General features: G+C 37.8%; 1 protein-coding gene across 1 annotated transcript in view; it reads right to left on the bottom strand.

Moving 5' to 3' along the window:
- The window catches only part of LOC139944970 (pleckstrin homology domain-containing family H member 1-like), a 98119-nt gene that overhangs the window by 64864 nt on the left and 17813 nt on the right, over positions 1-15442 (bottom strand). The window contains 2 exon segments of the mRNA XM_071942173.1: positions 1606-1695; positions 1697-1762. Of these exon segments, the coding sequence (XP_071798274.1) occupies positions 1606-1695; positions 1697-1762 (156 nt within the window).

Raw genomic sequence — 15442 nt, 5'->3', positions numbered from 1 at the left:
TTGAATAATAGAAGGACTTCTCCGGCTGTGAGCTTTCTGGCCTGATGCTCAAAGCCAGGCTTTTGGGCCTGTTAATTTCAAACCCTGCATAGTAATCTAAAAATGTTTGTCACAATCAAAGTTAACAGCTATAAACATTTTTTAAGATGTGGCCCCATTTATCATACCAAATGTTGGAAATTAGAAATGTTCATAAAATTTAAGTTTTGTTCTCGTCTGTGGCGGGTTTCAACTTTCCGCCATGTTTAGTTTTCTGAATTGACCAAATACGGTAACATTATATCATGCGATGCCTGCGCACAGCAAGTGAAAGTAGTCCATTTTTAGTGCCGTACTGAGTCATCCGTTACCCTCCGGTAGCTGTCAGGGCGGCGTCCATGAGTACAATGAGCGGCAAACGCGTGGACCGTATGAGAGAAATGGGGTTTGTTTTTTATACGAGCAGAGTGTGACCTGCTTAAAGTTGTACGCATGAATTCGTGTAAAGATGGGGCAAGAGAATATGTGACTAAACAGAAAAGAGTCGTAATAGAAACAATTTGGGGTCACTGAGAGAGAACTACAGTACTCGCCAGGGTACTCGCGGCGGTATTTTTGTCTAACCAGGGATGGCTACCTACATGGTCTGACTTTGTCACCCGGAAAACTGAACATGCCGGAAAGCTCAAACCGTTCGAACAACGACGGTGCTGCAATGTCCGGCTACGTCACCCGGAAAACTGAACACGGTGGAAGACTGAAACCGCCACATCGGCTCTGTGGTTCTATTGCAAAGCAGTACAACACTGTAAATACTGAGGTGTGCATGTACAGTGTATTAATTTATTTGAAATCCGATGACAGAATTTTCTTGCAAGTCACTGACAATCTGCCTACTGCCCAAACCAATCCATCATGGGAAAGTTTTTCCCAACATGAGTGACCACAAGATCTCAGAGTCTCTAGCTCATGGTTGTCACCTGATGATGAAGGGCTAATCTAGAGCGACAGTTTGATTTCAGTGTTGATTTGGGTGGGGGGGGGTAGATTCTGTAAAGCAAAGCAGTGAGACTGGGAGAAGGGAAGGCTATGGCCCACAAGGTCAGGAGCAAAGTGGTGATGGATTTAATGGCTAGGACATGACTTTGACCTGATTTTGTTTGTTTAAAAAGTTGGTATGAAATTGGTTGGACGTTTACAGGTCAAATTGACCCCTTGATTTGGTGTACACATGTAGGAAGTTAACTAAATGTGAATTTCTTTATTCTTATTTGGGGTTTGATTCTGATTTGGGGCAGATTTGACATTTTGCTCACTGTTCGCATGATCGCACAATGTGTTCAAAGTACTGATATTTCATTTTGTCCCAAGTTCAGCACAGAATATATTCGACAGAAAGAGAGACTCAACAGAAGGAAAACACAAAACATCAGTATATTTAGACCAATTCCTCGTTTCTTTTTTGTTATTTCCTTGGAGGATTCTTCCATAATCAAATTTTGGATGTATCCAAACTGGATAGTCTTCTCACTAGGCCCTATTGATTCTGCATCAATAGCATCAGGCAAGGGAAACCCACAAAATCACCCAATAGAGTCTTGAATGCAGTCTATGTATGGAGCTCACCTGTTCAGCCAGCTGCATCTCCAGGTGTTGTATAACATCCTCCTTCTCTTGACAGGCAGCTTCAAGAGCCTGGATCCTCTTTGCTGTACCCCTGGCTGCGTTCGCTCTCCCCAGACCCTCGTCTTGTCATTGTCAACTTCTCTGTCAGGTCCTTCACCTGTGGGAGGATAGGAGCAGTGGATGCAATGGGTGAGTCATATTATATCTGATCACACAATCAGGTCTTGGACTTTGAAGTCAGTTAACACATAGACTGCTATGGTTAATATTGTTGTGAAATTATACATAGCTCAATAGAAATGATAACAGATTTAACAATGTTTAGTTTTTAATCGGGTCAGGTCTGTGTAATTACATGTTACATGTGCATGGCTACTCATTGACAACAAGGACTTTAACCGATGTGTACATGGTTTGACAGAAATTTGAGAGGCCGATCCACAGACACAAAACTCAGTTTCATTTTGTGTACAAAACAAATTAAGTCCAAAGCAATTTATAAATGCCTCATTGTAAAATTTGAAATACTGTTCCAATTGCAATTATGTGTGTGAACAATATAAGCATGAAATGTATGCTACTTTGCATTGACAAACCCTGAACTCGGCTGCCTTGTTTCAACACAATATTAAGCAAACAATTTAAGTAACTCCCCAGCTACTTGTCCTTGTACATGTACCTACTCAACCTGGAAGGAGGACAAATTGATTGATTGATTGATTGATTGATTGATTGATTGATTGATTGATTGACTGATTGACTGATTGGATCAATAAATGACTGACTGGTAAGTTGACTGACTGATCTAATGACCCAGAACCTTCAATAAGACCATGCCCCACATACATATAGCCTGTGACTAATTGAATAATTTCAAAGTTGATTTCAAACTGACAGAATGATGATTTGAACAATTTGTATGGCAAATCAATTATCTTCCCTGAAGGTAAATTTACTTTGATGCTATGCACATAATGGGACTCTTAGGGAGTGAGGTTAAGTCTACACCACTCATGGCAATGGCCATTTAGCTGTGTCTGCAAAGTGGACTTGACAGATGTCCACAAATCAATTCAGACAATTTCTGAAATTCAAGTCTCCAATGCCACAATGAACCTTGTGAGTCTGCGAATATTAAAGAGCATACTCCACTTAATAAACACGCAAGGCCTATTGCTCCAACGATATGAAATTTTTCAAATTTTCTGTCAACATTATAAAAAGTTGATTTGTAAATATTTACAATATTCATAAATTTCATGAACAAGTTAAGGCAATATGTACATGTATATTCAAGTTCGCACAAGGTACTTACCAAACAAATTTGCAATGTTCTCATTTATTGTAGATGTATGTAAAACTGTTGGCTATTTATTAGCCCATTAAAATAGTTGCCAGCAAGGTGAGGTTTATTAAGCATCAGAATGTACATAGTACATAATAAAACATGAACTCCTCACATGTTGGTTTTAATACTGAAAAAAATTAAAAAAAGAAGTCCCACTTGATTGAAAATTTCCCCAAGTTTTAGAAAATTATAGGATTGAAATGAAAGTCCCTTTAACCAATGTTGTATTGAACATGTACTCTCCCTTTAACTTAATAATGGTATACGCTTATCACTAAGGAAGGAAAGGAATTTCCTCCTACATTACCGTTGATATATAACAACAAACTGTACTTCTGTTTTCAAACGAAGACAGTTATGTAAAAAAGAAAATCCTTCAAAAGAAATAAGATGTGAATGTAGGAGACAGCATGAAAATGCATGTGCCAGGCTTGAGATGTACACAGAAGCTACCCTATATGTCTTTCTTTCCCCTTCAAACTTGTCCCATATCAGACACCAACATTGTTAGAAAACAACAAAAAAAAACAAAGGAAACTGCCTTGAAAACAAAACAAAGTGTTTGACCCAGTGTTATTTCGATTTTCAATTGCACAAAAGCCACATAAAGGGGAAATAGCTGATCTGCCAATAATTTGCATGCCTTAGACAGTCTGATTTTCTATTTAAAACTTACATGTAATGTACCTTTATACAGTCACAGTTATATATGATGATGCCCCTGTTGCTGTGAAGCAAAATCATGGTAGGCATATATACTTGTAAAATTGTTTCTAATGGATTTGATTTAATGTGACAATGGATCGGCTGCATATTGTGCCACAGAACCTTGTAAATCATTACACTGCGCTTTAAAGGGAAGGTACACGATCGGTAATTGTCAAAGACCAGTGTTCTCACTTGGTGTATCTCAACATACACATAAACTAAGAAAAACCTGTGAAAATTTGAGCTGAATTGGTCATCAGAGTTGGGATAAAATGATGAAAGAAAAAACACCCTCGTTGGACAAATTTGTGTGCTTTCAGATATGAATAAAAGTCTTTGAATATTAATAGTGAGAAATTATCTCTTTTTCAAAAAAATACGTTACTTCAGAGAGGGAGTAGTTTCCAACAATGTTTTATACTCTCAATAGCTCTCCAATACTAGTTACCAGGTCGGTTTTTAATCAAAAATTTGTTTTAAGTAATCACCAAACGTGTACCTTCCCTTTAAAGGAATAGGTCTCATACTTCAAATCGTAGCTCAACATACCTTGCAGGAAATAATACTGAGCGCTTTGATATGCCCCTTAAGTGTGTGATAACGCCCCTTACGGGTGTGATAGAACCTAGTATTGTTATTGTTATCAACTTGGATTACCTTAGATCCTTTTAAAATAAAATAAAAGGTTTCTCTACAAAGTGACAAGCAAAGAGTTCCTCAGGATGTCTGTTAACTATCACCATATTTTACAGATCTCAAAACGTCAACATCAAAGGCACACCATCTACAACGACTCAGGTAAAACCACTGGACCTAATTCATCAAGCCATTAAGCGGAAAATAACACTTATAACTTATTTCACTGAGTAAAAACTAGCAGGACAGCAGCTGCAACATATCCAGTACAGTAACCTGGTAGCCATGCTTTTGGTATTCGGCAAACTTGTTATGCTCAGCAAGCTAATTTCTTGAACCTTATTTCTTCTTGCAAAATACATTATGCAGTATAGGGTGTGAATATTTTGTTACTTGTACAAATTTGCAAGTTTAAAAAAACAACCAGTAGCCCCAAATCCATCAAAATACAACTGCATGTTTTGTTTGATTCTGTTGGACTGAGGACTGCACTGGTAAACTGGTTTTGCTTTAGGCCTACATGTACGTATCCACATTTACAACAATTCAATCAATGCTCTTGGAAAAAAATGATATGAAGGAATCTAGGTTATTAATCCGTCAGCTGAAGAAGATGCTTGGTGACAGCTCAAAATGGCGCTATCACTGTGGTGGTACAGCATTTGGGCTAATTTTTGCACACATCATTCGGGATCACATCGTAATTACCATCGCAGTAATGATGGTATTAAGTGCTGCTACCGAGAAACATGAGGCACTAATTAAGTCTTACTCTTTCATAATCACAGTGATGGTTTTAATTGATGTCTGTACATGGTCATGACAGTTACATGCAAATCTGTAATTACCTTGGGTGGTCTAATCGGAAAAAAAACTACTAAATCAATTTAAGAGTCAATCTTTCACACAGACTTTGGAGTACTTAGGCCAACCTTTTTCCCTCACCTCTCACCATTAGTCATTTAGTCAGACTTTAAGTGTTTGTTTTGTGATTAATGATTCAGATTGTATTAGGTATTAATTAGACCACAAGGGAAGATGCAGAAACATTTGCTGCTTTATAGGAATGTCTACGTGTATAGCCTCTCTTGGGTCTCCTATTGACTTGTGAAAGAAATACTAATGGGCATCTGTGACAAAGAAGTTGCAAGTCCTTTGAAAGCAGAATGTCATTGTTTTGCTCTTAATAATATCATGTACATGTACGATGTATGTATACTACACCTATGTACATGATTTAAGCTGGGTTGCGATTACATTATCTGGAGCATTCATACCAAGGTTGGTTTTACTTTTGTTTTAAACTCTATCAATCGCCGGGTCAACATTTACCAAGAGAAGGGTTCCAATGGGTCACAACCACACATCTTGATCAGCCATGTCCTGGACTCAAGAGTCCAAAACATACTAATAATTCTCAACTGGATTGCTTGAGGATGCAGCCCAAGAAAGGGTGTTTTTATTCACTACCTTATGGAGACCGAGGACAAAACACCACAGGAAAAATAAAATGACTCCATAGGGGAAGTCTAATAACTGGGGTAATTCACAAGGAATTCTGTATACAAAGTATATGGGACAAAGGAAAGAACAAAAGGTGTCTCCGCAGGGATGACAAAAATAGACTGTGTGTACAAGAAAAAACATTTCATTAAATTAAATTCACATATTTTGGAGGGTAGTTTCTTCATTAATTTTGTAAGGTTGTTTCACTACACACTCAATTATCCATATTTGTTACTTCTGCTCTTGCAACAATCTCATCAACAAAACCAGTCTACATCACTTTGTTAGTTTAGTTCAAATAAAACTAGAGCTGATGATGATCTATTTCAGATTCCGTTTCCTATTTCTAAGAGATACATAACAGCTTCCAGAATACAAAGAAAGTCATTGCTTCCCCCAGAAACCTAATCTGGAATTCTTGGGGCATTACTAAAGAGTGTAAAAACATTCATTTCTGATAAGAAAACAAACACGGTTTCAAACCAAACTTAAACAATAACCATGGCGACTCGCCCGTCATTTCCCATGGAGGATGAAAAGTGGCAAGTTGCACAGATACAGTGAAGGGTTCATTTTGAGTTCATCCGTCAACCACTGTGTTAATATTGGCTGTCTTATGAGTGTGACAGGTTCTTCAAATCTGATACAGGAGAAAAGTAAACACCTCACAAATTCCTCTTCAAAATGCAATTTTGATGCTTTGACATTTTTTTTTAAAGCACCAGGGAAACATACATTGTCATGTCTACTGTCAAGATGCTGAAAAATGGCTTGATGTAACTATTTCAAGAATGAGGTTAAAAAAAGATAATAACAATTTCTGGTTCAATTGTTTTGTAGTTAAGTATCTTCATACATGTAGGCGCAAGACAGGGAGGATGAACAAAAAGACTGCAGGATGCTAGCTGCCTTTTAGAGCAATTTAATATACAATGTACATGATACTGCATTTCCATGCAATTTTAGTGATTTGTACTCAATACAAGAAAGGGGGGATGGGTCATTTTATCTTACTCTGTTTTGTTTTGTTTTTGTGTTGTCTGTCTTTATTTCTTTCCCCTCCTTTGGGGCATGGGATGAGGTCGGGAGACTGAATGTGAATGGGGTGACAGGAGTTGCATGTAGGCCCGCATTCCTCAAGGTATTTTGTAAAAATTGCATAACGCACCATTTGCACAGTTCCTATCCAAGCTTCTACAAACAGCTCAGCATGTTGTTGGTTTTTCCTGTATTTATATAACAATTTCTACTGTGTCTAAATTGTTGATAATCAATACAACAAATTCTCGTGACAATCTGGAAATGTTTAAAACATATTTTGCACCATCTGTAATTCATAATGCAAAGATGTCTATACACCCTTCATTATGACACTACCACTAATGAATTAGAAAATTCAGTTACTTCTGTTCTAATAACGATCATATTTTGATTGATGAACACCCAAGGTGCATTGGTCATCTTCATCAGCCCCCCCCCCCCCCCCCTCCTCCTCAACCCCAAGCAATAATTGAAGTCTGGAAACTGACAGATGAGCTGCAAACTGTGAGGAAATGAAACAGACCAGCAGCACTTAATTTCTTCATTTACAGAGAGGTGTAATAAATAGTGTTTCCTTGAATGTATACAGATGACTCATGTGGCTCTTATGTCATGGGTCTAATATGCATCATTGACATCTCACTGTGTACAGAATCAATCCTCCATTCGCCTGCTTGAATTACGCTACAAATAGCTGATGATATAGATACACCATGACTACTGTCAGATACACCTTCATCACAACACAGTGTTTATTAATCCAATTAAAGTTTAACATTAGACAACTGAAATTATGGTTGCAATAATCAGAAGGCTTGGCCGCAACTTTGACACAAACTAACGATTTGCCCCCAGACCTAAGCCAATTATTTGGGGATTTGATGTCCATACAAACAAGGGAAACACTATGGTGTGTCTTGTTCAGCATAGTTGATTGGATTTTACAGAGTGAAATTCCCAGATTGGCGGAAGGGTGTTAATTCTTGTAAGATTGGCTCTGAATAACAACATGACTAATGGTTCAGCATTAATTAAAATGACTGATGTCACAGCTTTAAATCAATACATCTGTGGGTGGCACATGTACAATGTATTCTTGAATGGTTACAAATTGCAAACAGTCATACAGATGTCCACAAGCTCTTGAGAAAACAATGGGATTTTGGTCAATACAATGTCTTTCTGTAGATCACCAGTGGCCAAATGCTAGCTGTGTTTTGTAAACACCTTATATCTAGGTACTTTTTGTTGGACTTTTTGTTGGACAAAAAATCACACAATGTCCACAGATTTACATTAAACTCACATAGTTTGAAGATAATGATAGTAAAAAGCTTCCCTGCAAACATTACTTACTGAGGTGCTGTAGTTTTTGAGAAATGAGTAAAACAATGACATGAAAATAACTGTCATCTCAGTGATCATAAGATGAAAAATATTAGCATGTAAAAACGTATTTTCATGACATTGTTTTACTCATTTCTCAAAAACTACATGTACAGCACCTCAGCAACTAATATTTTAAGATATCTATCATTATCTTTAAACAGTGAAAGTTTAATGTAAATCCGTGGACATTTTGTTTTGTCATACAAAAAGTATCCAAATCCTTAAAACCGGTCAAAATTATTTCCAAGAAGTGGTCAGACTGGTTTAGTTCAAGCTTCTCAAGCTATGTCTGGTCGAGCTACTGCCTGTATGATGGCTTCTAAATAATGCAAGGAAACCTTATGATTGGTATGAACAGAGTGCAAAAGCTGGCGGGCTATGATAAGCCTATTCTTCTGGCTTATTAGTAAAAGAAAACCTTAGGGCAAACTACGATCACTTTGGTTGGTTTCTGAGATGTAAGAATGGTTCCTGAGGCAAGGACAGGAACAGTACAAGCTTAATAGCACTACAAAAGGGTTAATACTATTTTCTGTCAAATCCAAAAGTCACAAAAGGCAAATGTCATTAAGTTTTAGCGTCAATCTTGGAATCCTTTGTAATGCGTGTACACAACTGCACTTTCTAATGCCGCAACAGAGGTACATTGTGGTGTGAGTTTGCTTTCTTTAGGGAACACACCAATAACAGGATGGTTAATTCAGCAATAAATAGACTCGATGCAAAAATAGTACTGAATGTTGGATGAACCACTTCTTTCTAAATACAAATTGACAATCTGCAAGCTCACTGATCATAGAGTTCATCCTGTACAATCCTTGGCACATCTGAAATACTGTCACAACGAGGAAGTTAGCATTTTGAAACCCTACAAATAAGTGTTACTTATTTTGATTGCCACAATTGTAAATTGTAATTAGCCAGTAGTCTGTGAGCAGGCTCACCATCCCATTTTCAAGATTTCCCTCTAAAATGTGACCAAATTTATAATATTCTCAAAGGTTGGTTTGGCTAGTGTTTATTTAAAAAACAATTATGTATTGTGCCATTGGAAACGGCATTCCACTTTTATAAATGAGGTTCAAGGAACAAAATTCTTCAATGTCTACCTCCTTACGATAAGTAAAGATTTAGTGTCTAAAAACAGAAAATAATCTCTAGATTACAACCAATAGACCGTGCAAGCCTCTCACCTATTCGCACTTTGGTCCCACATTGCTTTAAAGACAGTTGACGACACTATTGGTAATTGTCAAAGTCCAGTCTTCTCACTTGATGGATATCAACATATGCATAAAATAACAAACCTGTGAAAATTTGAGCTCGATTGGTCGTCGGAGTTGCGAGATAACTATGCAAGAAAAAAACACACTTTTCAGATTGAAACTAATCAAATCTGTTTTGATGGCCAATCCCATACTTTGTCTGAATTTGACCCAGCTGTTGAAGCACATTGGTAGTTTCTGCAAACAAGATACACTTTCACAAATTAAAATCCTTCACTCCTAAACAATGTGCCACAGAAGAGATGAAACTTTCCAAGGCAAGTTAAATGACAGAACCTAAATGGTGTGACTTCAGTCTTTATGTATTTTCCAGAAAATACTTTATGGAAAGGTTTGCGGTAACACCATATTGACTATCTCTAAATGAGTTGGGGTGGTTCTGAAAAGAACTAGTGGTTTCAACTCGACGTTTCGATTAGTATGCTCTGACGTCTTCTGGAGAAAATACTTAGCCTATGGAAAAGACTCTAGATTTGAGTGTGATTTGAATTTACATGTATTGACCACTTGCACTGACGTCACAAGCAGCTACTGTCTACCATTTTGTGAGTCAAATTGCATATGGTGAGTGCATATAAATGTGTGCACTTCACCTTGGCTTGAATGTGTACTTCAGTGTAAAACAGAGGGAAACTAAATCCCAAAATGGAACAACTGTAAGAGTTATTGATGATGCCAGGTGAGTTGGATCAAACCACATGTGTCATTTTGGGTAGTAAACAGTTTGCAACAGCTAATTCCCATAGACTTCTTGGTTTCATCTTGAACTGCATTACAATTCAGAAGTCAAAACTTTTAAACAAACTTTTTTAAACCGAATGTCACCATCATTGTGCCTGCTCTCCTTTAAAGGAACGTTGTATTGGTAAGAAACAAAAATTGTTAAGATCACAGATTTACATAAAACTCACACGGTCTAATGATGATGATATTTGAAAACATCCCTTGAAATACTTCTGTCTGAAATGTCATATTTGATGAGAAATAAATAATCTAACTTCGCGTTTGGAGTTAATCGCTCAGTGAGCGTTTTTAATCATTTTTTTTTTGGCATCGATGCAATGCAAAATGTGTAATCGGTTTTCCACTATTCTCTCGTGACCCAATTGGCCGATCGATCTCAAACTTCTACAGGTTTGTCAGTTTATGTATATATGGTGGATTACATAAAGTGCTTAAACACTGCCAGCAACTGTTTTGTTAGCAAAAAAACAAGTCTGTAATGTTCCTTTAAACTTTCGTAGTTTGGAAGTCAACCTATGTACGAAGGTCAAGGTATATTCGGTTTCCTCAACACAAACTCTCTTTGGTTTGTGTTAAGTTTGCTTTATTAATAAGTCTCGTCAGATATGTCCAACTTGGTTAGATGTGATACATATGGTGGCCCTGAAGGGACATCGCATATCGCAAACGTGTGCGCATACGTATGCAATGTCGTGAAACAATTCGCAAATATGTGCGCACACGAATGCAATGTCGTGAAACAATTCGCAAATATGTGCGCACACGTATGCAATGTCGTGAAACAATTCGCGAATATGTGCGCACACGTCTGCGAATATTATTTGCGATGTCGTGAATTTTATTGCATACCATGTTGCATACCTTTGAATAAAATGTCTAATGATCTGGGGGGTTTCTTTCCAACAGTGAGATAAGCGGTAGTCATTGCAGCAGTAGTCTTTGTTGTGAGGCAAGCGAGGCGGGTAGTCTTCCTTGGCCTGGTGCCAAGTTCCTGGGTATACACATGCTTTACAGAGGGAGCCTGCTGTAGCGCCACAGTACTCCCTAGATCGGTAACAAATTATCTACAACTATGACATCATCCTAATGGTATGCAACATGGTATGCAATAAAATTCACGACATTGCAAAACAAATCGCATTCGTGTGCACACATATTCACGATTTGGTTCACGAGATTGCATACGTGTGTGCACATATTCACGATTTGTTTCACGACATTGCATACGTGTGCGCACATATTCGCGAATTGTTTCACGACATTGCATACGTGTGCGCACATATTCGCGAATTGTTTCACGATATTGTATACGTGTGCGCATATATTCGCGATTTGTTTCACGACATTGCATACGTGTGCGCACACGTTTGCGTTATGCGATGTCTCTTCAGGGCCACCATAGATACATGGTTCATAGTTTGCCTGGTTCATCGTTTGCCTGTATCCTGCTAGTGCTCATCAGGAGTCTTGACAAGCTTGGAGTTTTCTTCCTGATTGTGCGACAAACTACTGACAAACACATGCCATTAGCAATTTGCTTGTTAAACTGGGCAGACAGGTAATGGGGAGGAGGGGGAAATTGCATGGTTACATGTAAATAAGTCATGTGGGATTCAGGCCATGACCTTCATGGAGGAAACAAGCGGCCATTGCCTCCACCATTATTCCTCTAAAGTTACGGTCATTGCCTTAGTAGTACCCCTTAAACAAGTTTCCATGAAAAAGTTGCCATGATCTTTGTGTACATAAAGGTTGGTGACTGCAGGGGCCGATTTCACAAAGCAATACAATTCATCGCACAACAAATTGTCAATATTACCATAATGATTTGTTTTGTGACATCACGCTTTGCTTAGCAACTGCGACTGATTTGCAGTGAAGATAGATCTAAGCTCTTTGAGAAACCGGCTCCAGATCTCTTGTAGAAACAGTTTCAAGATAATGAGATGGTTTTACATCAGTGTACAAGCCTCCAAATCACCCACAACACCTACAGCAATTGCCATGATGCCCTGTGCTTTTGCTGTGGTGCCCTTTGCAAAGTTCCAATAGAAATTTACATTTTCCTTATAAAAGTGCCACTTATCGACAGGATCCAGTGTGGTGCCCTTAGAAATGTTCAAGTGCAAATTTCTATTTCCCTCATAACATAGAGGCGTCTTTCATGAACTACATGTATAAAGAAAAAAATTGTCTTGCCCTTACAAAAAATGAAGTACATGTACATGTACACGCCTAGATGAGATATGAGTGTCTGGGGATCCATTTCCACAGCTACATTCCCCTCAAAGAAATAACTTCTTCAGAAATCTGAAACCATCCCGTCCGCCATCTGTGGAAAGCTCTTTCAGATTAATTTCTTTCTTTTTCCTTGTCTTGGCAATTACCAAGATGGTATAGCTTGCTCTATGGTGTAACGCAACCCACCCTTCAAGTGATGGGAACAAAGAGAATGTGGGGCAGTATCAATGGCTGGGACTTCCTCCACTCATGGTCTTGTCATGGTTTTATAAACACTCAGTCAATGACCTTACTGATTGCAGCAATTTGCTGATGATCACAGTTAGTTGTCACATTCATCATTAGTCATCCCAAAAGCTCGAACCTTGATGATGAATTTATGCAATTAGACCACTAGACAGACTGCTATGATTAGTGTGCATTATCCAATGCAGACCAATCTTATAAATAAACAATGATAAGAACCACAGCTCAATTTCAACATTTTGATAACACTCCTAGTGAACAAGTTTTTCTTCTTACTTCTATGGATGGACAAATCAGCTTTAAATATCCTTAACCTGTAAAATATCTTCTAAAAGGGTGTCAAAATTTGCTGGAAATTTAAAAACTTGATGTCAAAATTGTTCTTGTACAATACATTTACATAACAGATAAAATAGGGTGTCTAAATTTAGAACAGAGCACCAAAAGACACCCAGACAACCCTCTGACTAATTAACACTATTCTGTTAAAGATATCATCAATTTTGTTTCTTTACAAATAACTAGTTAGTGATTTTGGCACCTCCTTAAAGGCATCTTTTCTGGGTATTTTCATGGGATATGCACAGAAGGTGTCTGATCCATTGTCTTCATTGTCCCTTCTTCAATCACAGCAGCTGTTTTGCCGTATCTTCTCACAAGATAATCAGAAAGCATTTCCCCCCAACCCCATACTGTCGCACTTTGAAACTCCTTACATCTTGTTTTCTACCATTCTGCAATGTACTCCAGTTTAAAGGCACTGTCCATGGACACTATTACTAACTTGGTAACTTGTCAATGGAGAGCTGTTGAAAGTATTTAATACATTGTGAGAAACGGCTGCACCTGAAGTATTATAGAAGTAACTAAAAAGAGGTAATTTCTGAAGCCTTTTATTATGCATTTGAAAGCACACACATTTGTGCAACAAGGGTGGTTTTTTGTTCATTTAATATTTTGAGTAAACGTTTGAGCAATTGAGTAAAAATTCTCACAGATTTGTTATTTTATGCATATTTGGGATACACCGAGTGAGAATACTGTTGGTCTTCGACAATTACCAAAGGTGTCCAATGCAAAATACACGCACATGTATGGGGAGTGGAATGTGGCTGCACATATGAATTATTAACAGTTAAAAAACTTGTCAACAGTGAACAAAGTAACGATCTTTTGCTCCCACATACCTGTTTCAAAGATATTTTGGACTTTTGATGCTTAAGCGATCAATGAAAGTGGGCTAAGAAAAGGAGGGGGGTGGGACTTTTTTTTTATAACAATACAATTCAGAGACCCTTTCAAAGAAATAATATGTACGTGTTTGTAACAATTACATTATACAATACATTGCTGACAGTTACATTCAAGACACTCAATAAAAAATGCAAGTTGAGAAATACTCCATACAGGGTAACACGGCTGCTTTACAAATTGACAAAATCTGTGATTTCAATGTGAACTTTTCAAACGAGTTTGATTCAATTGTCGTTAAAGGAACTGGACACCTTTGGTAATTGTAAAAGACCAGTATTCTCACTTGGTGTATCCCAACATATGCATTAAATATCAAATCAGTGAAAAATTTAATTCAATTGGTCGTTGAAGTTGCGAGAAAATAATGGAAGAAAAGACACCCTTGTCGCTTGAATTCGAGACCTCTGCTGAGTCTCGAATTCAATTCAAATATTTTAGTGAGAAATTACTTCTTTTTCAAAAACTATGTTACTTCAGAGGGAGACGTTTCTCACAATGTTTCATACTTTCAACAGCTCTCCATTTCTCATTACCAAGTAAGTTTTCATGCTAACAATTGTTTTGAGACATTACCAATAGTGTCCAGTGCCTTTAAAGTCAGAGCGAACCTGCCACTGTGAAAGAGAGTCAGGTCAAACAAAATAAAGTAAACTGGACAAACCTTTAAATCCATGCAATAAAAAGGTTGGCTTTGACTTGTGTTGTAAATTGGGGGAATCCTGGTCCCAAGGTTGTCCTTTCTAGAAAAATACTACAATGCCTTTTTTTGTCTACCTCAAGTTCTATAAATAGGTCAACAGGCAAATAAACCTCAAGAGTCAGTACTCTGTGTACCTACACAATTTAGCTTTTCCGGTTTTGTGGTTTTGGGGTCGGAGGCGGGTTATTAAATTCTTTGGGCTGGTTCTACTTGTGTACATACAAGTACATTCACAACTAAATATCTGACAGACTGTACACGTACAACAAGTATTGTATGCAATAGATTCTATTAACCCAGAATTTTTAGTAGCCCTGACGAAATTTTCGTAGCCCAAAAAACACATTACGTCTTGAGTCATGGCACGAGTTGGTCGCTGAAGGCATTCATTTTACAATACCAGCAGCACAGTTCATTATTGTGTGTGATGTTGATTTTTTCAATTATTTTTCCACTAACCCGCCGGGCTATCAAATGGGGAAAATGAGTAGCCCGGCTGTAAATCTGGAGCGTGCCGAGCTAGCAGTCTAGTGGCAATCTGGATTATGGAACACTGAAAGTTCCTTCCAACTTGAGGGCGTTATGACAGACTGAAATGACTCCCTAAATATCCATGGATGGTCACACAGTGTGATGGTCTGTATGTATTATAGATGATACTGCACTTTAAAGGGTCTATGTAACTTTTGCAGGACAAAATACACAATGTCCACAGATTTACACTAAACTTACACAGTT

The sequence above is a fragment of the Asterias amurensis genome, chromosome 1, assembly GCF_032118995.1.
Source record: "Asterias amurensis chromosome 1, ASM3211899v1".
In the NCBI taxonomy this organism is placed as follows: Eukaryota; Metazoa; Echinodermata; class Asteroidea; order Forcipulatida; family Asteriidae; genus Asterias; species Asterias amurensis.
Note: the sequence above shows the minus strand (reverse complement) of the source record. Positions and strands in the feature narration are given on the sequence as shown.